General features: G+C 34.7%; 3 protein-coding genes across 3 annotated transcripts in view; 2 read left to right on the top strand and 1 right to left on the bottom strand.

Annotated features, from left to right (window-relative positions):
- Positions 1 to 2: 2 nt before the first annotated feature.
- LOC127836608 (ER membrane protein complex subunit 5-like) lies at positions 3 to 8,432 on the bottom strand. The gene is made up of 4 exons (XM_052363277.1): positions 8,287 to 8,432; positions 3,320 to 3,372; positions 1,997 to 2,100; positions 3 to 118 (listed from the first exon to the last, which is right to left on the bottom strand). Exons 1-4 carry the CDS (start codon positions 8,357 to 8,359, stop codon positions 31 to 33), a joined length of 318 nt encoding a protein of 105 aa, XP_052219237.1. The 5' UTR covers positions 8,360 to 8,432; the 3' UTR covers positions 3 to 30.
- Positions 8,414 to 22,951, top strand: part of LOC127835578 (cytochrome P450 3A29-like) — a 33,188-nt gene continuing 18,650 nt past the window's right edge. The window contains exons 1-2 of the mRNA XM_052362013.1: positions 8,414 to 8,470; positions 17,341 to 17,440. Coding sequence (XP_052217973.1) covers positions 17,364 to 17,440 — 77 coding nt within the window. The 5' untranslated portion in view covers positions 8,414 to 8,470; positions 17,341 to 17,363. The remainder of the gene's footprint in view (positions 8,471 to 17,340; positions 17,441 to 22,951) is intronic.
- Positions 12,059 to 12,682, top strand: LOC127835579 (uncharacterized). The gene has a single exon (XM_052362014.1). It carries the CDS (start codon positions 12,059 to 12,061, stop codon positions 12,680 to 12,682), a length of 624 nt encoding a protein of 207 aa, XP_052217974.1.

Here is a 22,951-nt window from a genome sequence, read left to right as displayed (position 1 = left end):
CTCATCACGCTGTTCCCACACCTCTTTAATCTAACCAGCTGAGTTTTTCCTGTATAATGCCTTGCCCCTGTGGTTGAAGGAGAGGAAACCCTGTCTGTTGCCGAGCATATCCCAGGTTCTAAAAATAAATACATAGACAAATATTATATAGAACTCACTCTGGATAAACAGGGCTAAATGCATGTGTCCAATATGTCGTCCCCAATTAACCTGTGCAGTTCTCACAGGGACAACACTTTCTACTATTTTTTAATATTTTAGTTAAAAGGAAGTCTCTCTTAATTAATCCAGTTAAGACGGAAAGTGTTGTCCCTGCCTAATCTGGGACAACAAATAATGCACATGCATTCAGCCCTGTTTCCCCAACAGCCAGACTCATTTGGATATAATGAAACAGAAGGTATATAAATATACATTCTGTATTATTTATTCAACAATACAAACCAACACTTTGGCCAGGTAACAATCACCAAATTCAGGAGTTTGACTTGGCACACAAGTCTATCTATCAGTACATAACACAAGGACTGTGAGCAAGACAGGATCAGGATTAAATAGTAAAGGGCTTTACAACTAGCACAACAGGCTTGCTCTAATGTCAATGATCACTGAAAGGACTTGCGTGTTCAGATTTTTATATCAGTCGGACCTTGGACTAGTATGAGGGCAAGTAAATTTTACTAAAATAATGGTTAAGTACCTTACAAGTAGTTGTATTTGACAGAACAATTAAATAAAGTCCCGGCCAATGATAGTTATGAGAAAACCAGACCTTGTAGCCAATAATTTATGTGTGACTGTCATGGGGACTTTGATATCATTTCAAAACTGTCAATTATTAAGGGCAACAATTCACTCATTAAGAAAGACAAACCTAGTTTTCAGAAAGAAATATTCCTTTACAGACCATGCTTTTAGAAATTTACTGTCGTATGGAAAATCAATCCAGCAAACTTACTTGCTGTCAAAACTAAAGTATCACGAATAACAGCTACCAGTTGAGTAATCCAGAAAACTTGCTTGTGGTCAAGACTAAAATATAATCTTATATAGCTAAAAGAAATCCAGCAAACTACCTAGTAAACAAGAGATGTGTTTGTCAGAAACACAATGCCCCCTAATGGGCCGCTTTTTTTTTAAACCTTTGACCTTAAAGGATGACCTTGACCTTTCACCACTCAAAATGTGCAGCTCCACGAGATACACATGCATGCCAAATATGAAGTTGCTGTGTTCAATATTAAAAAAGTTATGAAATTTTATGTTTTTTATATTTTGACCTTTGACCTTGAAGGTTGACCTTGACCTTTCACCACTCAAAATGTGCAGCTCCACGAGAAGTAAGAGATTGATTGGAGAAATGATTTTTTTTTTTATTTGTGACCTTTGACCTTGAAAGATGACCTTGACCTTTCACCTCTCAAAATGTGCAGCTCCAAGAGATACACATGCATGGCAAATATGAAGTTGCTGTGTTCAATACTAAAAAAGTTATGATAAAACCTTAACGAAGGTAAAAGTTTTAGGAAAAAAAAAATACAATGATATTTGACCTTTGACCTTGACTTTTCACCACTCAAAATGAGCAGCTCCGTGAGATACACATGCATGGTCAATATCAAGTTGGTATGTTCAATATTGCAAAAGTTATCAAACTTTAACCAAGGTTAAAGTTTTGGACAAGCAGGCAGGCAGGCAGGCAGGCAGGCAGGCAGGCAGGCAGGCAGGCAGGCAGGCAGGCAGGCAGGCAGGCAGGCAGGCAGGCAGGCAGGCAGGCAGGCAGGCAGGCAGGCAGACAGACAGACAGACAGACAGACAGACAGACAGACAGACAGACAGACAGACAGACAGACAGACAGACAGACAGACAGACAGACAGACAGACAGACAGACAGACAGACAGGACAAAAACAATATACCCCCGATCTATCGATCCGGGGGCATAAAAAGATGACAGTGTCATCAAGCACAGCTACAAGCAATTCAGAAAACTTACTTGTGGTCAAGATCAGCTGATGCCCGGATTTCCCTGAAATTCCCAGCTATGTGTACCGTCCCGTAAACGACTAGAATTAGTGAGGCCATACACTGGATGATTATCTGAAAGACACATGAAAATCGAACAACAAATAAGTCATGTTTATTTATTATTACTGTTTAATTTCTCTCATTTATAGGATTATAGGATTCAAGCTTATCATATTTGTAAATAATTATATTAATTCTAGAATGATTAACAGTTGAAATTGTTTTCCTTCATTATTAAGTACCGGCAAAATGGTACTTTCCCAATTGATGCAAAAGGAAGGAAAATTATGTTAATTTTGTTGCAAAGTGCATTATCTGCAAGTGAATAAATAAATGAGCACTGAAACTTAACATTTAAGCAAAACGGCATGTACATAAATATTTTAATTTGTTTGTGCTATAAATATCAAGCAATTAACAAGAGCACCGCACAATGGGTGCCACGCTCGGCTGCGAGTGCAGTTTTGGATAAATGAAAGCTTGTCAGATTATTTTTTTAGAGGTCACAGTGACCTTGACCTTTGACCTAGTGACCCAAAAAAAACTGGGTGTGGCTTGTAGAACTCATCAAGGTGCAGCTTCATGTACATATGAAGTTTCAAAGTTGTAGGTTGAAGCACTTTGATTTTAGAGCCAATGTACAAATCCTTAACAAAATGTTAAGGTTTTAGGACGACGGACACGACGAGCTGGCTATGACAATACCTCAGGTTTTCTCCAAAAACAGCCGAGCTAAAAAGACCCATAATTCCCAATCTGAAGACTTCACAACACGAATTTTCTCAATTTTTGCTTTACACTGTTCATTAATTAATGTATAGCAGTTTTTCGCATCTTTATTAAGTTAATAATGGAAATCTATATCATGTCCAATCACATAGATTTTCTCATTATTTTTTCAATTTGAAGGCCAAAAATTCCATTTGCGAAACAAAAAAACATGACAATAAATTTTTAATTTACTTTTTGGTGGACTCTATTGAATTGAACAACTCATAATAGTTACTTTTAATGACTTGAGGAAGAACTGTAATTCCAGTTAACACTATACACATGAGCAACTAAAGCAATCAATTAATGACTCAGTCACTCAAGGCATGTCTGCGACTAATTTTTTAATGAGTATAAAACTACGAACCTGTGACAGTCATAAGCATTTCAAAACCAAATAACAGTTGATTTCTATCAAAATACATTAAATTTTATTATTTGAATATTTATGATAATATTGGGTCCTGGAAATAAAGCAAGAACTTATAACATTCTATGTGACAATATCAGGTGTACTTACATCCCATGGTAGGTGGGTGAACTCTTGTTCTGTTAGTCTCAAGTATGATCTATCTGGAAAACAAGTATTGACAGTGGGTAATGAACAGCTTTAAACAGGGAAATAAAAAGTCTGCCATTAAATACAAACAATTTCTTATGACAAATGTGACATAATAAATTAATTTGCATCAGTCTCTGCAAAAGTCCCAAAACCATTGCAAGCCACGATTGTTTATTGAGTGAACATTACTGGCCCACATTCAAATTTACAGCCCAGTTGTTGCCCTGTTATTATTACTGGATAAAGCAGGCAGTATTCTTGCAAGTGCTTTTATTGGGTTTGTCTGTGGATTGATGGACTTTTTTGAGACTAAAAACACTGATTTGAATGAGTTACTTCATGAAACAACAAGTTTTCAACTGTATTTCAGTCTTATGTAATCCATCCATCCATCCACCCACCCACCCAATAACCCACCCACCCTTGTATACTGCCAAGCGCCCTTCTAGCATTATAGGCAGATATGGACATTATCGAGTCCGTTTCCTGGGAAGAACCAGTACTTGGTCCTATGGAGGAGATGAGAACGCTCCCCAAGTAGGGAGCGAACCCACGAACTGACTCAATCGCTAGGCGAACACGGTCACCTCATCCACTAGACCACCGCGATCTTTTAAATGCACATTATACCAGTAACTGACAACTATCTGGAATCTGTTTGGGAAGAATGGCCAAAAAATAAGGAAAACAAGACTATTGTCAAGCAATATAAGTCCCCTGCCGGCTCCACCATTGTAAGAAATTCCAACATTTTCAGATTTTTTAAAAATATTTGTTGCCATAGCAACCATAACTTTTGACGTAGGAACAAAATGAAATGACGTGCATATAAATGTCCATATTGCCATCTATCCATGTTCCAAGTTTCGTGAAAAAATATTTAGAACTTTTAAAGTTATTGCAGGATCCAGAAAACCACCATTTTCAGCAGTATTTCTAGTCTATTTGTTGCCATAGCAACCATAATTTTAGACTTAGGAACAAAATGGAATGACGTGTATAATGTCCATATTGCCATCTATCCGTGTTCCAAGTTTCATGAAAAATCTATGGAACTTTTAAAGTTATCGCAGGATCCAGAAAAGTGGTGAAACCGGTAGGGGACTAAAATGGACTTCATATACAAGTTAACACAGGCCTTTTCCTTTTGTATCTACAGGTCCATTAAATGGAACTTTTCCCAAATTGAAAGACAGAAAATGGCAGCAGCACCAAAATGGGGTAACTTGATTTATTCAAAGCTCAAGATTTCAATATATAAAGAACTCGGTTGTGTGTATTTCAAACTTAATGAGGTCATTCCACGCCTGAGTCTGCTTTGTCCTAGTTCTTCTTGAATGCTCTGAGCTTTTATGAGTACATACGTACAGCTCATAGTTCTTCTTGGTAAAATTAAATTCAATGTAAAAAAATAATGTCACACATATGTCCATAAAATCGAGTTAAATCAACCTAATACATTGTTACAACCACAATACCTGTTACAATCGACATCAATTTGCGTCTTCTTTGTTGAGAAATGCTCAAAACATAAAATTGATATCAAATCGTTTATGGCGGAAGTTGTTATTGTCGATTAGAGCAAAGGGAAAGAAAAGGTTACACTGCACAAATTGTTTTCACTGTGGTATCTGACGATCTGGTCTTATGGTAGCAGTTGAAATTGTATTGTGTATAAAATTGTAGTTTGAATTAGGACACATTCTTATGACTGTGATTTCGCTGCGATCGGATAAGTGGCATGTTCCGTTAGTAAGTTGAATAATATCGGGCGTATGTTTGCATTGTAAACAAGTTGTTATTAAAATAAAGATACAATGTGGTGTTGGTGTAACTTTTACTATTTTACTAAGTGAATGAGGGTTGAAATGCTATGAAACACTTTCTGCACCAATTAAAATATTTATTGAACATATTCCATATTTGTTTTCGGCTATTAGGCTAGATTATTTAATATACATGTATACATAGAAAATATTGCAGACATACACACGCACAAAGTATAAAGAAATGGAAAAAAGAAACACCATAAAATAAAATAAACAAACAAAACAAGAAAGACCAAAGAAATGAATATGCATTGTTATAATGAAATATAAACACATACAGCTAAAAGATTTACAGAAAGCGAAAACCTAAGCACAATTGAGGGACACCACACCTAATCAATTGGTCACTGTCGGCTCAGGAACTACTTTAAAGTACCCCGTGTACCCTTAGGTAAACTAAATGTTCCCAGGGTACGAATAATACGCTTAAAGGCACCCGGCAATACGACGGGGTTCTTTTAGTATATTTTCCGTACACCGGGAACAGTGTAGTAAACTTTAAAGTACCTGGGGTACCATATACACACATACAGCTGATAAATTTACATATATTTCCCTGTGTGTGATCGTGCTTATTGAAAGCGAAACCCTAACCACGAGTAGGGACACCACACATAATTAACGCTCAATTGGTCATTGTCGGCTCAGGTTGGTGTCGATTTCTTTATATACTTTCTAAATGTTATAAATCAAAATCCACACTACTTTGGAGCTACTAAAACACAAAATTTCATAATATTTATGTATTTGTCCTCAGTTAATTTCAGTCAAGTCATATATTATAATATTAAATAACAACCAAAATAAACAGAAAGCTAAAAAATGATTGAAAAACATTCTGTGACCAATGGAAAATCTTGCTTCCAACTACTGGTCGTTTATTAGATTGTATTCTGTCATGCACAGAGACTTAAGAAAAATGTGTTGCAGGTATATAGCGAATTCCGTAAATATGAAAGAAACTATATATATATATATATATATATTGTATCTGAATATATTAAATGTTGGTACTGTGAAGTTATAGTCGCCGTTAAGAAAATAGTGTGAGCAAATTTTAAATGGTCGGGAGCATTCAAATAAGACGTTTGATTCCAATTAATTGTATTCATAACTTAAATTACGCACAACCGCAACACACATCAGTTACGGTTAATTTTTGAAGCAAGTTCTTTATACTTGTTTATTTTCTGCAATAGTCGTTAACAATTAAAATATTTAAAAGATCGCCGTGGCGTAGTGGATATGGTGTCCACCTAGCGATCAGGAAGTCACGAGTTAAAACCTCACTGTGAGCGTTCCTTCGATCTCCCCCAAAAGACACCAAGTACTGGTTCTAGTCCCAGGAAAAAGTCTCGAGAGCGTTTATAAAAGCATACGGCTTTCGATGCAATCGAGCTAAAATAAATAGGTTTAAACTAATTAAAATAAAACAAACAAACAATTTGAGCATATCTTTAATTGCTCTACCTCCACATGTACCGGTAATAATAGATCATTATTGACCATTATTATGATATTACGACCATAATTGATCCCCATTATTTATGATTAACGAGCCGTAAATCGTTCATACGTGTTACCTATGCCCCTTATCTAAACACCGCTGATACGAGCGCTGATAAGAGCGGGCATGTTTTGATTGAACGTTGGCCGAATGTAGACAGCATTCGGATTAAAGCTTGCAAGCTCTTGTGAAAATGTCAAGCGCACGCATTTTAGTCCGCTGGGCTAAAATCGCCTGGGGAAATCCCTGATTATATGTATCTAAAAAGACTATACATATGAATATATGGTGTTCGAATATATGTATGAATACAAGTTACACTTCACTGAATGGGTTGTTTTATATAAATCATTGTTCTTAAATCATGCTCCAGTGTTTTACTTTATGTTATAATGTATAATAATGTCCATCTCAGAAGTCAATGAATTACACTCAATATCAATATTAAAGTGATAAGTCTTATGTTACTAAGAAGTGAATTCTTAATTAATGTCTAACCTTATTAAAGTATCTGATGAATAAGTCATTATCAATTGAAAGTCATACAACTTATGTTACTTGTCAGTGATTTCTTTTTGTAACTTCTATCAATTCCTAGTTTTCATAATTTTTATAATCCATGCACTACACTTTTGTTATTTTCTATTTTGTTTATGGCTAAAAGCAATTGTATGCTTGAGAGCTAATAAATGTTGCTGCTGTAGATGCTGTTGTGTTATAATTCCCTTACGGCAGATCTAAGGGTCATCGTTCCTTTTGTTTCTTCCTGTTGTCTGAACGCTTTTCATATACAATTAACATAAGTATTAATTAAAATTTGAACAAATTATATATAAAATTTCTGTCCATTTAAAACAAATATTTAATATTTGAAAATAACCTTTCTTAAAAACATAAATTATATGTTCGGAGAAAAGCATAGGTAAACCGTTTATTGGTACATGTTGTTGTAAACACACTACGTGCTTTCCTTTAATTTTTCTTTTGGTTAATAAAAACTGTTCGATATGCAAACAAGTTGACATTTACATTTACTCTTGACGTGTTTGAAACTTTGATTAAAATCTTTCTTCTGCGAGCACACCACATCATGTAAGTTATCTTAATTTGCTCATTATAGATATGTTGACGATCTATTTGTGTTAATTCATGCCAGAAAATAGTTTATGTTGCTAATTTTACCAATAAATCCCAGCTGGGATTTCAGGCGGTGATTTTGCTATGGTAAATCGCGAACCAGTTGCAACTCCCAGGACCCCGAGGGTCAATAGCTGGGAGTTGGATTATTGCAACTATGCTTTGTCCCAGCACTTAAAGTTCAACCTAATTTAGTACTCGGAGGAAACCTCATCGTTCCGGAATGGTAATCACCAATCAAACTCTCATGCTTCCGGGAACGGGGAAGGATGCCTGATCGCCTTGATGATCTTTGCGTGTACCAACCGTTGTGCTAACTTCAATCCGCTTTTCAAGTTACCGGTCGAAATGCAGTCTTTATTTTTTTTGATCGCGAAAATACATTACAAACAGCAAAATGCAGAACAGTAGTTGATTGTCCACGGTATATGTATTAATACTAATCTACTTACGTTGCGCTGCAGAATAAGCTGCATGAAGAAGTGCCAGAAGTCCAATAAATACACAACATGTGTAGAAATTCATGGTCAACGATTAACAAAATGGCCGCATAGCAGGGGAGATCAATGTAGACATGTACGCAGTTTTAATGTTCATTACCTCCCCTAAATGTACATGTATAGGAAATAAGCACAGGTAAACAATACATGTATACATGTATTTCTGACATTCGTTGACATATTTATTTTGATTTCTACAATGAGTAAGCAATATAATGATTCTTTTGACTCTTGCAGGTTAGTACAGCGGGGATTTCGGTACCGGCGCGTGTCTATGCTCTTGTGTAGAATTACCGAAATCCCTGGCCTAAGTGATACTTTTTCAACCTAGGTCACCAAAGGGGATATTGTTGATAGTTTATTTGTCTTTCTGACTGATTTCTACAATAAGTAAGCAATATAATGATTCTTTTGACTCTTGCAGGTTTGTACAGCGGGGATTTCGGTACCGGCGCGTGTCTATGCCTTGTGTAGAATTACCGAAATCCCCGCTAAGAGGCAGCGTACGGTGTCAAGAGTGCTTAAAAATTAATATTAATATCATTATTTGTACATTAACAGTTATGCGATGGCAAGAATCAATGAAACCGATGACATAGTGACCCTGTAAGGCGTGAATATGGGGGATTTCGGTACTCGGCGGGCAAATGTAGAATTACCGAAATCCCCCCTAAGCGGCAACTTATGCTGTCAAGTGTGCTTAATAATTAACATTAATATTATTTTTTGCACGTAAACATTCAAGCAAAGCCAAAAACCAAGAATACAAATGATATTTTTGACACTTTCAGATGTAAATATGGGGGATTTCGGTACTCTGTGGGCGAATGTAGAATTACCGAAATCCCCGCTACAAGTCCATTTTTTTAAAAGAAGTGAGATATAGTTGTTAAGTTTTTGTCTGTACCTCTTCTTTCTAATATCAAAAAGCCACCCAGATGATTTTTTGACACCTGAAGAGCTTTACAGCGGGGATTTCTGTTCCTGATCGTGCTTGTGAAAACATGCACTATGGATTCATACTCGGAATTCCAATAATTATGTATATATTTTAGTTTTTCACAACCAAAAATGGATAAAAACCATTTTTTATCAGTGAATTGATTGTATTTTGCAATATTCTATCTTAATATCCGCCGTATTTTGATAAATAATAAATATTATTGGGGATTTCTGGGGATTTCGGGCTCGGAATCCCAAAAATTTTGTATATATTTGAGTTTTTTCACTACCAAACATGGATAAAAACAATTTTTCATCAGTGAATTGATTGTATTTTGCAATATTCTATCTTAATATCCGCAGTATTTTGATAATTAATAAATAGTATTGGGGATTATTGGGGATTTCTGGGGATTTCTGTGGATTTCTGGCTCGGAATCCCAATAATTATGTATATATTTTAGTTTTTCACTTCCAAACATGGATAATAACAATTTTTCATCAGTGAATTGATTGTATTTTGCAATATTCTATCTTAATATCCGCAGTATTTTGATAAATAATAAATATTATTGGGGATTTCGGGGGATTTCGGGGGATTTCAGGGGATTTCGGGGGATTTCGGTAATTACGGGGATTTCGGTATTTCTACACACCGAATGTGGGTGTACACGGTTTATGGAGGTTTCGTGCCACTACCAGTTCGTGCCACTGATATTTGTGTTGAAAAGGGGTAGTCGTTTCGTCCCACTGATAATATAAAGGCGGATAGGTGTGAATAATGCCGTATAGGTGTGAATGATATTGGGGTGTGTGTAAATGTAGAAAATTACAACAATGTTGACAATTATGATTATTAATAACAAACAAATAAAATGATTTATCGTTAGTATACTAATATTTGTAAATAGTGTATTATATGCGATAAACATAAAGCATAAAGTGTTGTTATTTTTTATAAATCATGTGTATGTGCTTGTAATAATAAAATAAAATGATTTATTGTTAGTATAAAAACATGTGTGCATAGTTTATTATGTTTAATAAATATAAAACATGAAATGCTGTTATTTTCTATGCTTCAATTGTATATATTATATACATAAATAATAATATATAACACGAATGAAAAATAATACAATTTTAAATAAAGTTGGTCTTTTTCTTTTAAGAAAAGCTCATGCTTTACTATCGACTCACAAACTTTTAAATAGCCGTATGTGTATTTACGTAATTAGCAAACAATTAATTACCGACTCGGGCCTTTAATTTACCGACACGGGCTTTTAATGGCCAATTAGTAACCAATTAGTAAACAACTCGCCGCTTTAATTATTATACAAACTGTGTAATTCATTGAAGGAGTAAATTAAGTCATGTGGAACACACAGTATATAATACCGCCAGACGGTACGAACGAACAACGACGTTAAAGGTATTTTTTTACATATATAGAATAATAAAGCAATATATTATTTTCAATTGATAGTTATAATTTAAATATTATCTTATAAAAACTAATATATCACATTTTCATTGGATAGTTATAATTTAAATATTATTTAATACAAACTAATATACATCATATAGTTCACAACATATTTCTTTTTTCCAGGATGGCATCGCAGAATCAACGGTCGAGCAGGGCGTCCCGACCTAGGATTTTACGTGCTCGTCCCCCTGTTGCGCCGTGAGGCAGAAACAGTGGATCTGACAATCCGCCTTGTGTCGGAGAACGCCCTGACTCGGATACACCGTAAAATTTTCAAAGAAGTGCACGGGCGGCTCTTCGAGATCTGGGAGAAGAACGAAGACGATGACATGACAACTACTCAACTGCTGAGAGCGACGTGCAGCCATATCATTGGGCTGGGACCGAGCACAACCCAGGATGACATCCACGATGAGAACTTCTGAAATGCAATACATTGTATATATGATTTGTGTATGTGTATGATAGGATAGTATGCTGTTGTATTTGTGTTTCTATATTTGTGCACTTTTGTATATGTGTATTAAAACAATGTTTGAATATATTTATGTTATCAATCTAGATATTGTTAAAATGTATGCATGCATTCACTTCTGATGTTGTTAATGTCAATTTATTGCAAATGTTTGTATATATTTATGTAATCTCTGCCAACACAAGATAATCCTAACAGATTGGGTATGATGCATTTTTTTGTTTAAAATGTATGTTTGCATTCACTTCTGATGTTTTAATATATTTATGTAATGTATTGTTAATGTATTATATGAAGCATTTAAATTGACTCTTAAACAAACAATCTTGAAAAAAAAACATTGTTGTTTTCCCATTGAACAGATGTTACAATCAAAGGTGCGAAAGTTTCCTGTTATGATTTCACACCTATACGGTATTATTCACACCTATCCGCCTATGTATTATCAGTGGGACGAAACGTCCAATGCCCTCCTACACAAATATCAGTGGCACGAACTGGTAGTGGCACGAAACGTCCAGCATCCAATGTACACATGTACGCAGTGTTAATTTTTATTACCTCCCCTAAATGTACATGTATAGGAAATAGGCACAGGTAAACAATACATGTATACACGTATTTCTGACATTCGTTGACATATTTATTTTGCATTTACAAATGATTTTGCATAATTTGAAGTATGACATGCACTGTCTTCATGCACTAGTCTATAAGATCTGAAATCTGGAAGGTCGGACCTCAAAGACCTCGTGAAGAGGCCGGTAGGACCTGGACTTACTGCAGTTGAGCAAAAATTACAATGCCTAGACAACATGGATCAGCGTATGGCAAAAATGGAAAAGGACATTAAAACCCTTTGGTTGGCTCTTGACGATAAAGTAAAAAAGGTTGACGAGCGCGTGTCGAGGCTCGAACACGTCACAGAGGGGGCGGACATTGCGGCGGCACAGGTCTCTAGCAGGATCGACGGCCTTGAACGGGAGCGCGACAGCCTTCGGGACGACCTCGTGTACATGAAATCGCAAAGTATGCGAAACAACATTGTATTCACTGGCGAACCGGAAGTGGACAAAGAGACGCCTGAGGTCACGGAGTCGATACTTAGAAAGCACATTAACGAGGCTCTGAATATTGCAAAAGAAACGGCGGACACAATTAAGTTCGAGCGAGTTCATAGATCGCCGGGGGAACATACCCGTGGGAAAATTCGTTCAATAATTGCCAAGTTTTCTTTTTTCAAAGACAAGGAAATAGTGAGACGGCAGTGGAAGCATCTCAATGGGACAGGATTTAACGTTTTCGAACAATTTCCACCGGAAGTGGTTGCAAAACGTAGGAAGCTGCTTCCCAAGATGAAAGAGGAAAGGGCAAAAGGCAAGCGATCGTGGATCGCTTATGACACCCTGTACGTCGACGGGCGACCAGTGCGCGACTAGGGACACGACGGGGGAGAAATTGACATTCTTTCTTGGAATGTAAATGGTCTTACAGATTGCAAGAAAAGTAATCCTTCCTTTGTAAATATTTTAAGTGATCATGATATATGTTTTTTGTATGAATCTTGGACGAATAGCACTAGTGATATTGATTTGAATGGTTACTTGTCTTTAAACTTTTTTAGAAAATTTCAGCATAGAAAATCTCGCAGAAATAGCGGTGGCATTGTAATATATATTAAAGAAGAATTAGCTGGTGGTGTTGTTATTGTAAAAAATCATTATGATACAATTGTTTGGTTAAAACTAGACCACACATTTTTCCATACCTCTGATGATTTTTATATTTGTGCAACTTATATCTGGGGACACGACTCTCCAGTATATAACACATTTAATGTGGATTTATTTGAAATTTTAGAAAATGATATCTCTTATTATTCTGAATTTGGTAAAGTTTTTGTTGCTGGCGATCTCAATAGTAGAGTTGGTAATAAATGTGATTATATTGTACATGATAGAATTAATACTGTTAATGATGATGTAGATTACCACCCAGACAACGCCTCTGTAAGGGCCTCAGTAGATAGTTCATTAAATAATCATGGAGTAAAATTACTAGATTTATGTAAATCCACATGTATGCGTATTGTTAATGGTAGAGTTGGGAATAGCTGTAAGCTAACTTTTTATTCAACTAACGGTACTTCTGTAATCGATTATTTATTGGCAAATGAAAACAGCTTTACAAGTATTTCAGATTTTACCGTGCATGATTTTAACGTATTTAGTGATCACGCCCCATTACAGTTTTCATTATTATGTAATAACGCATCGTCTGAGTATAAGTCTTACACCGATGTTAAATATAAGTGGAACGATGCGTTACGTAGCCAATTTCGTTCAGGTATTATTTGTATGTTACCTGTATTTAATTCTATTGTAGAAAATATTGATTGTTCAAGTAGAGCGTCAATTAATGACATTTTAAATAGATTTACTGAAACAATCCGCAGTGTTGCTGATCCGTTATTCTCTCAAACATGTGTTTACAAAACTAATCCTAGTTTCCGTGCAAATAGCGGTGTAAAGAATGCTGATTGGTTTGATCACGAATGCATTAATGCACAACATTTGTACAATGACGCTTTACGTATTTTTAACTCAAGTAAATCAGATATAAACAGAGAACGTTTATGCACAAGTAAGAGGTATTATAAAGACTTAATCCGCAAGAAGAAAGCATGTTGCTATCGGCAAAAAATGTTGGAGATAGAAAATTTAAGACAACACAAACCAAGAGATTTTTGGAAATTTTTCAAATCAAAAAATAATTCCACAAAAAATAAAATATCCTTAGAAGAATTTACAAATTTTTTCGAAAAGCTTAGTAACAATTAGTCTGATTTTTGTAATTATGAAGCAGAAGATTTTTGTTTAAATAATAATTTTAACTTAGAAAATTCTGTATTTCCAGAACTTGACGTACCTATATCTGTCGAAGAAGTTAACAATGCAATAAAACGTTTAAAACGAAATAAGTCGTCAGGTATTGATTGTATTTTGAATGAATATTTTCTTGAATGCAGTGATATATTGTCAGCACATTTGTGCGATGTTTTTAACGGTATTCTTGTATCGGGCTTTTTTCCCGATAAATGGACAGAAGGTGTTATAATCCCTTTGCATAAAAAAGGTGCTGTTAATGATGTAAATAACTATAGAGGCATTACTTTAGTTAGTTGCTTTTCAAAATTATTTACTACTATCCTAAACAAACGCATTGAAACGTTTTGCAACGAAAACACTATTATTTCGGATGCTCAGTTCGAATTTAGGAAAGGATATTCAACTGTTGATGCTATTTATATCTTGATGTCGATTGTTCAAAATTATTTAAATGAAAATAAACGTTTGTATGTTATATACGTCGATATGTTAAAATGTTTTGATAGTATATACCGCAATGCATTATGGTTGAAAATGTTTAAGTCTGGTATACAAGGTAAATTGCTTAGAATAGTGAAGGATATGTATGCAAATGTTAAATCGCGTGTTAAATCATGTTCATCTTATTCAGATTATTTTAGTTATGCGGTTGGACTGAGGCAAGGTGAAGTTATGTCGCCGATTTTGTTTTCTTTATTTGTTGAAGATCTTGAATTGTACCTACAAGACAACATTAATTCTGGTTTGAGTATAGATGATATTACGATGATTTTACTATTATTTGCTGATGACATGGCCATTTTAGGCAAGTCACCTGCTGAAGTCCAGTCACATTTAGATAGATTGTATTTATACTGCAATTCTTGGGGTTTAAATGTAAACACTGCTAAAACAAAAATTATGGTGTTTCGGAAGAGAGGAGGTTTAAAACAAAATGAAAAATGGGCATACAATGGTAATGATATTGAAGTTGTTGATAACTTTAATTATTTAGGCACAGTACTAAATTATACTGGAAGTTTTAAATCAAACCAAGAACATTTGATTGGTAAAGCCCTTAAAGCCATGAATACATTATTGATAAAATGTCATGACTTCGATATTAAACCAAAAATATTATGTCAGTTGTTTGACTCCTTTGTGGGTTCCATATTAAATTATTCCGCAGAAGTATGGGGCTTTAACAAGTCAGATGGCATTGAACGCATACATTTAAAATTTTGCAAACGATTACTTCAAGTTAAAATAAATACATGTAATGTTGCTGTTTATGGAGAATTAGGTAGATATCCATTGTATGTAAACAGGTTTGTAAAAATTATAAAATATTGGTTTAAAATTTTAACCAGTGAAAATATTATTATGCAAATTGTTTACAAACAAGCTTTAAACGATTGTAATAAAGGTTTTACAAATTGGGTCTCACATGTAAAAAACATGTTAAATAATTATGGATTTGGTTATGTATTTGAAAATCCAAATGTTGTGCAAATAAATAGTTTTATTAGAGAATTCAAATGTAGACTTGTTGACAATTTTAGACAAGAGTGGTATGGTAAACTGAATAGCAGTCCTGTATTAGATATGTATAAAGTTTTTAAAACCTCTTTTGAATATGAAGAATATTTGGACTTACTTCCTAGACGTCTGCGTTTATTTTTTGTAAGAATAAGAGTCTCTGCACACCCGTTGAGAATTCAAACTGGCAGATATGCCCAACACAATATTCCACGCAATGAACGTTATTGTTTATGTTGTAATGACACTGATTTAGAAGACGAATATCATTTTATATGTATATGCCGATGTTACATCGATTTAAGAAAAAAATATATAAGTAATACATATTATATTAATCCATCTGTGTATAAATTTCACAAATTATTAGTTTCTTGTGATAGATTAGTAATTTCCAATGTATGCAAATATATAAAAGAAGCTCTAGTTGTAAGAAATACAATCCTAAATAATACTGTTGAATAGATTTTACCACCCCTCGTTAGAACTTAGTGTTCTTACCATATATTATGTTTATTTGTATTGATTTTATGTTATATAATGTTATGTTATTATTCGCATTCACGTGACAGAATATGATGTGTATTTTTAGTATTAAGACGATGTACTATTGTATAAGTCTGAATAAACTATGTCTGTCTGTCCGTCTGTCTGTAAATAAACTCTGATTTAAAAAAAAAGAAAAGATGTTTCAAACATGGTGAAACAAATCCTAAAACAAATATGTATGCCATAACAATCAGGTTACTTAGGACCAAGTTGAACCAGTTATTCCAAGGTTAAGGGTGCAGTTCCACATCAAAGGAATCAGGTCAAATGTCAAGGTCTTTATTCAAGGTTAAAAGGTTAACACATTGTCTGTTCATCCAGAATTGATGGATGTCCACTTCACTAAATGTTAAGGTTAATAGAAACATTAAAGACAACAGAGAGCAACATATAATAATACAGGAGCCAGGACAGAGGTCAAGGTCATTGTTATAGCTCAAAGTTCAACAGATTCTCAGGAGAATAAGTTATTTGCTCAGTGTCAGTGATTGTGAATTGTTGAAACTCTTTGTTTCTGTGGTTAATGTATAAAAAATAAAAATGATGATCATGCCTATAGGATTGTGCTTAATGTAGGCCTGCATGATGTAATTTCAAATAACATTACATCCAAACAACTTGAGGTAAATTTAAAACTACCAGTATGTATTGTAAACATGTGTCAAATTCATTCTTCAAAACAAGCAACAAGAAGTAATCTCAATGAATAATAATTAACATAATATGATATTAATAAGATATTATCTTTTTGAAGGAATTATGTATAAAAAGGATGTATTCACAATTTTGGTTGTTAATAAAATATAATTGTTAAAACTGGTTTTATTTGCACGGATATTAAAAAGTACCTGAATACTCAAATTTACTTCGATTCTTTCATAACCTCGCAGCAGATTATATATTAAAAATATTTGATTTTGGGGCTAACATTTGCAGCTCAGATTAGTGGCAATTTAACAATGTAACATTTTCATGCTTTTTTTTTAAAATTCAATATTAAATTGTGTTTGTGTTAAAAACAGTTTTAATATGCATTCATTATTTAAATACCTGTAAGAACATACCTAAGGGTGCCATATTATTGTTAATACCAGACTGAATCTTAAAACCCAAAGTGAATAACAGACTGTTCTCTTTTACAGTGCCATTTTCTGATCTGACATTCATGGAGATTTTTGGCTACCCAGTGCAGTTATCAGATGTCTGCTGGACACTGCTTGTGTTGTTTGCTGTATCTTCAATGTAAGTAGAACTTTATTAACATAACCCTCATCTTTTGTGTTGCATCAATGACTTGGCCCTTATTCACAGACAAATTCTGGCTCTGATCTATCTGTCATTGTGTTGTGTGTGGTGCAGAATGTGTCATGCAGTGTGTATTGTCAGAGGCGTATCCAGAAAATTTTCAGAGGGGGGGCTCAACAGGGGAGGGTGCGGGAGGGGTGTCGCCTTCCGTCGTCGAATTTTTTTTTAAATGGCACCTTGAAATGATGCGATTTCCTGCTATCTAATCAGCATTTTGCATGATAAAAGTGCATGTGAAACAAATAAGAACTTGAGTTCACACATCAAGTGTGACAGACACACGGACGGACAGACACACAGGGGTAAATCAAATGTCTCTCAAACCACTAAAGTGGTGGGAGACATTATCTTTATCAATAACTTTTTTAACGGAGTTAGATGGGTGGACCTCCTATTTAACCTTGTTGGATATCCTACAAGGTCAACTTAGGTCCAACATTAAAATGTTTATGTCCATGTCCCTATGAATGGAAAGCAGGCACACAGCGGACAACCTGTCCTGACCCATTGATGATCTTAGTTTTGTCTTAACAAGTCCTTGGGCACTGATACTCCTTTCACACTCGCATGATGTGACAGGGAACACACATGATATGGACAAAACAGTGTAAATGGTGGGGTACAGCTGGGAATCACAATGTGCAACAGAGCCCTGAAGGGAAGTAGGTGGGTTGGGTACACCTTTCCACCTAGCCTGCCATATAAAGTGCAACTCGGCAGGGAGGGACTGAGGAGAAGGGAGATCATCATTGAACCATTCAAGGTCACAAGCACTGACAGGAGAGGAGCACATTTGTTCAGGTATAAACTTCAATCCCATGGCTGCCTTAGTCTGCAAATCACTGAATTGGGTGTCCATTTCGTTCACAAAAGTGTCAACAAAGGGAGTCGTTCGGTTTCTTGTGTAGTTTAATTCGGGTGTTGCTGCCTCGATGTTGTCACGCTTTAAGAAAATGATTTAGTTTCATATAGCAAAGTAATTCTTCATTTTTGAGTCTTTTTTAATTTTAAAAACTATGAATGAATATCAAAGCAGTTAGCCCGATTTGTAAAATAACCAAATCAAAACAAAAAAATAATTGCCATTCATTAAAGCGGGAATATACGATTTTTATATGTGTTTTATTGTAATAAATTTATAAAATATGTTACAATAACACAAAATAGGCAAGAAAAATTATACATTAAAGCCGAATTTCATAAAATGCAGCAAAGACAAATTAGCGCCCCGAGCCGATTGTGACGTACATATTTTCCTACAATAACCGAAGCATTCGTCTTTGTATTAGGATTGGAGTTAGTGTTCGTGTGTCATATGAATAGATATTGTTGCAGGAACTCAAACCGTTAAACTAAGTTTAGATTCACATCGTATAAAAAGCAATTACATGTATGGTAAACAACAACAACAACAACAACAACATTTATTAGCTTTTAAAGGGGCCTTTTCACAGATTTTGGCATTTTTTAACTAATTCATTAAATGCTTTATATTGATAATTGTAAACATTGGATCGTAAAAGCTCCAGTAAAAAATCAAGAATAAAATTAAAAAAAGGAAAAGAACATTGCCCGGAGCAGGTTTCGAACCTGTGACCCCTGGAGTCCTGCCAGAGTCCTGAAGTAAAAACGCTTTAGCCTACTGAGCTATTCCGCCGAGTACACATAGTGTACGTATTTTATACCTTATATAAGAAATTTTCGTAGTTTCACAAAATTTAACGACAAAAACAGAACTCTCCAAATTATTCAATCGTTTCGCGTTGCAACGCTTTATAATTTTTAGGTTTTAAAATCGTCAAAAGATGCATATAATGGCTAAATTAGACCATGGTAAATGTTCAGTATTACTGTTTCCTCACAAATATCATAACTAAAACGAAAATTTGCGAATCTGAAACAACTTTTTTCAATTTTGTCAATTTACCAAAGCGTGAAAAGATCCCTTTAAGCATAAAATTGCTTTTTAGCCAAATGTATAATATACACGTGTAAAGACATGGATGATAATAAGAATATGAGAATAAGGTAATAATTATGAAAACTATGCAATGGAAGAAGTTAACAAATATTTACTGATTTATAACCTAAGATATGTTCCTTTAACATCGATAATGACAATTGGTAATAAAATCATGTGACACAAATATTTTACTGATTTATAACATAAGATACGACACAAATATTTTACTGATTAATAACATAAGATATGTTCCTTTAACATCGATAATGACAGTTGGTAATAAAATCATGTGACACAAATATTTTACTGATTTATAACATAAGATATGTTCCTTTAACATCGATAATGACAGTTGGTAATAAAATCATGTGACACAGAATACATTATTTTGCGAAATTATTTTCACTTTAACATATCGATACGTATCAGTGCTCATCGAATTCTGAGAAAAAAAATTAGTCTACGTAGATTAATTAATGTGTCTCTAAATTGTTCCGTAAACAATTCGCATTATATATGTATTTTGAAAGATTAATGATTTCTTTTTTATTTTGTGTTCCCATTAACATATCAAACTTATTTAATGTTGGCCATGCTTGATAATATGACTTTAAATATTTTTTTCTTATTTCTTTGTATACTGGACAAATTAATAAGAAATGGTATTCACTTTCTACAACATTTAGATTACAAAATTTACATTTTCTGTTATCACGTGCAATATTGTGGTATCGACCTCATTCTATTTCTTATCTGTGTGATGATAGGCGGAATTGAGTTAGTGCTATTTTAAATTTCTTCTTTGTAATGATATCCAGGTATGGTTCGGTATTAAACGTGTTCTTCGTGCGGCAGTATGTGTTTAGTCTTGACAAATTAATGATTTCACTGTACCAGTGCTGTTTATAGTGATCAAATAATCGTTGTTTAATTAGATTATAAGTGTATGTTTGTTCAGATTTTTCTGTCAGGGTTTCTTGTTCATTCCATACATAAGTTAAACCTAGCTGCTCGAGTATTGATTTGATTTGATAAGCCCAATTTCTATTGTTGTATGTTATGTTTTGTTCTGCGTCACTGAACATGAATTAGTATGTTATTTTTATGGGATTATCATTTGTACATGATATTAATTTAAACCAATATTTAAATATGTGTAATTTACGTATCACTGATGAAGGGTATCGTCCTAATTCTCCATACAGTGCTGATAGATTTGTTGATTTGTTGACACAAAGGATTTTTCTTAAAAATTTTGTATGTATAATTTCTAATTCTTTTCCTGAATCATGTCCCCAGATTTCCGCAGAGTAATGAAGAACGGGGGTTACTAATTTATCAAAAAGGTTTAATTTTTCTTTAGTAGGGAATTCATATTGGTTTACAACAGAAAAAAGGCGATGAAGTGCTCTGTTACCGTGTTCTGATATTGATTTTATTGTTTTATACCAGTTTCCGTTTTTAAATAAAGTTACACAAAGATATTTGAATGATGCGACTATTTCCAACGGTTCACCATATAAAGTGAAGTTGAAACTTGTTTGTCGGTTACTTTTTTCAAAAATAACAACTTTTGTTTTACTAATGTTTATTTTTAATTTGTATGTATTACAATAGTTTTCAATGTCATTTAACATTAGTTGGGCTGATGTGGGTGAAGTTGAAAATAGGACTTGGTCATCAGCATACGATAATAAAAAGAATTTTATATCGTCGATCGATATGATTCCTTCAATATTAGAATTAATATTTTCGATAATGTCATTAACGAACATCATGAACAGGATGCTTGAGCAAGGGTCTCATTGTTTAACACCAGAGTATGAATTGATATATTCGGATATTTCATTGTTTAACCGGACGGCTGATTTCACCGACGAATACATCGCTTTGAGTGCAGAAATCATTTTAGTGCTTATTTGTTCGGTGATTATCCCCACGCTTTTTGAAAAAAAGGTGGGGATATTGTGGTGATCTCCGCCGTCCGTCCGTCTGTCCGTCCGTCTGTCCGTCCGTCCTGGCCACTATCTCCTCCTACACTAAAAGCACTAGAACCTTGAAATTTACACACATGGTAGCTATGAGCATATGTGCGACCCTGCACTATTTGGAATTTTGATCTGACCCCTGGGTCAAAAGTTATAGGGGTTGGGGTGGGGCCGCGTCAGAAATTATCACTCATTTTTTTAGGTTATTTTACATTTACTTCTTTATTTCTACACCGATTCACTTCAAATTGATACTGGACCTCACCTATGACAATACGGTCAATCTCAACCATGCATGGCCCCATTCCCAACCCTGGGGCGCCCCGCCCACATAGGCCACACCCACCAAAAATTTCCATTTACTATAATTTTTTCATTTCTACACGGATTCACTTCAAATTGATACTGAACTTTTGTTATGACATTAGGGTCAATCTCAACTATGCATGGCCCCAATCCCAACCCTGGGGCGCCCGCCCACATAGGCCACACCCACCAAAAAATTCCATTTACTATAATTTTTTCATTTCTACACGGATTCACTTCAAATTGATACTGAACTTCTCTTATGACATTAGGGTCAATCTCAACTATGCATGGCCCCATAACCAACCCTGGGGCCCCGCCCACATAGACCACACCCACCCAAAATTGCCTTTACTATAATTTCTTCATTTCTACACCGATTCACTTCAAATTGATATTGAACTTCTCTTATGACAATACAGTCAATCTCAACTATGCATGGCCCCATTACCAACCCTGGGGCGCCCCGCCCACATAGACCACACCCACCCAAAATTGCCTTTTACTATAATTTCTTCATTTCTACACCGATTCACTTCAAATTGATACTGAACCTCTCTTATGACAATACGGTCAATCTCAACTATGCATGGCCCCATTACCAACCCTGGGGCGCCCTGCCCACATATGTCACACCCACCCAAAATTGCCTTTTACTATAACTTCTTCATTTCTACACCAATTCACTTCTAATTGATGATGAACTTCTCTTATGACAATACGGTCAATCTCAGCTATGCATGGCCCCATTACCAACCCTGGGGCACACCTAGGTCAAACATTCGGCGTGGGGATACGCGTCGGCCTCTGCCGCGCCATTTCTAGTTAACTTTTGCCATAGTAGTGAACTATTTATACTGTCATAACATTTAGCATAATCAATGAAAATGCAATATAATTTTTGACCAGAGTTTAACACTTTGTTGATTATACTGTTCAGTATAAAGATACAGTCGACTGTGCTCTTTCCCTTTTGGTAACCAAATTGACAGTCAGATATAATTTTGTTTTCATCACACCATTTAGTCATTCTGTTTAAAAGTACCTGAGAATATATCTTTGATAAAATATTATTTAATGTTATTCCACGGTAATTTTTGGTATCGCTCGGATCTCCGCCTTTAAATATTGGTGTGATGTAACCCACTCCCCAGCTTTCAGGATATTGTGCAGTATCAAATATTGTATTGA

Source organism: Dreissena polymorpha, chromosome 6 (assembly GCF_020536995.1).
Source record: "Dreissena polymorpha isolate Duluth1 chromosome 6, UMN_Dpol_1.0, whole genome shotgun sequence".
In the NCBI taxonomy this organism is placed as follows: domain Eukaryota; kingdom Metazoa; phylum Mollusca; class Bivalvia; order Myida; family Dreissenidae; genus Dreissena; species Dreissena polymorpha.
The sequence above is the reverse complement of the archived record's forward strand: the minus strand, read 5'-3'. Positions and strand labels throughout refer to the sequence as shown.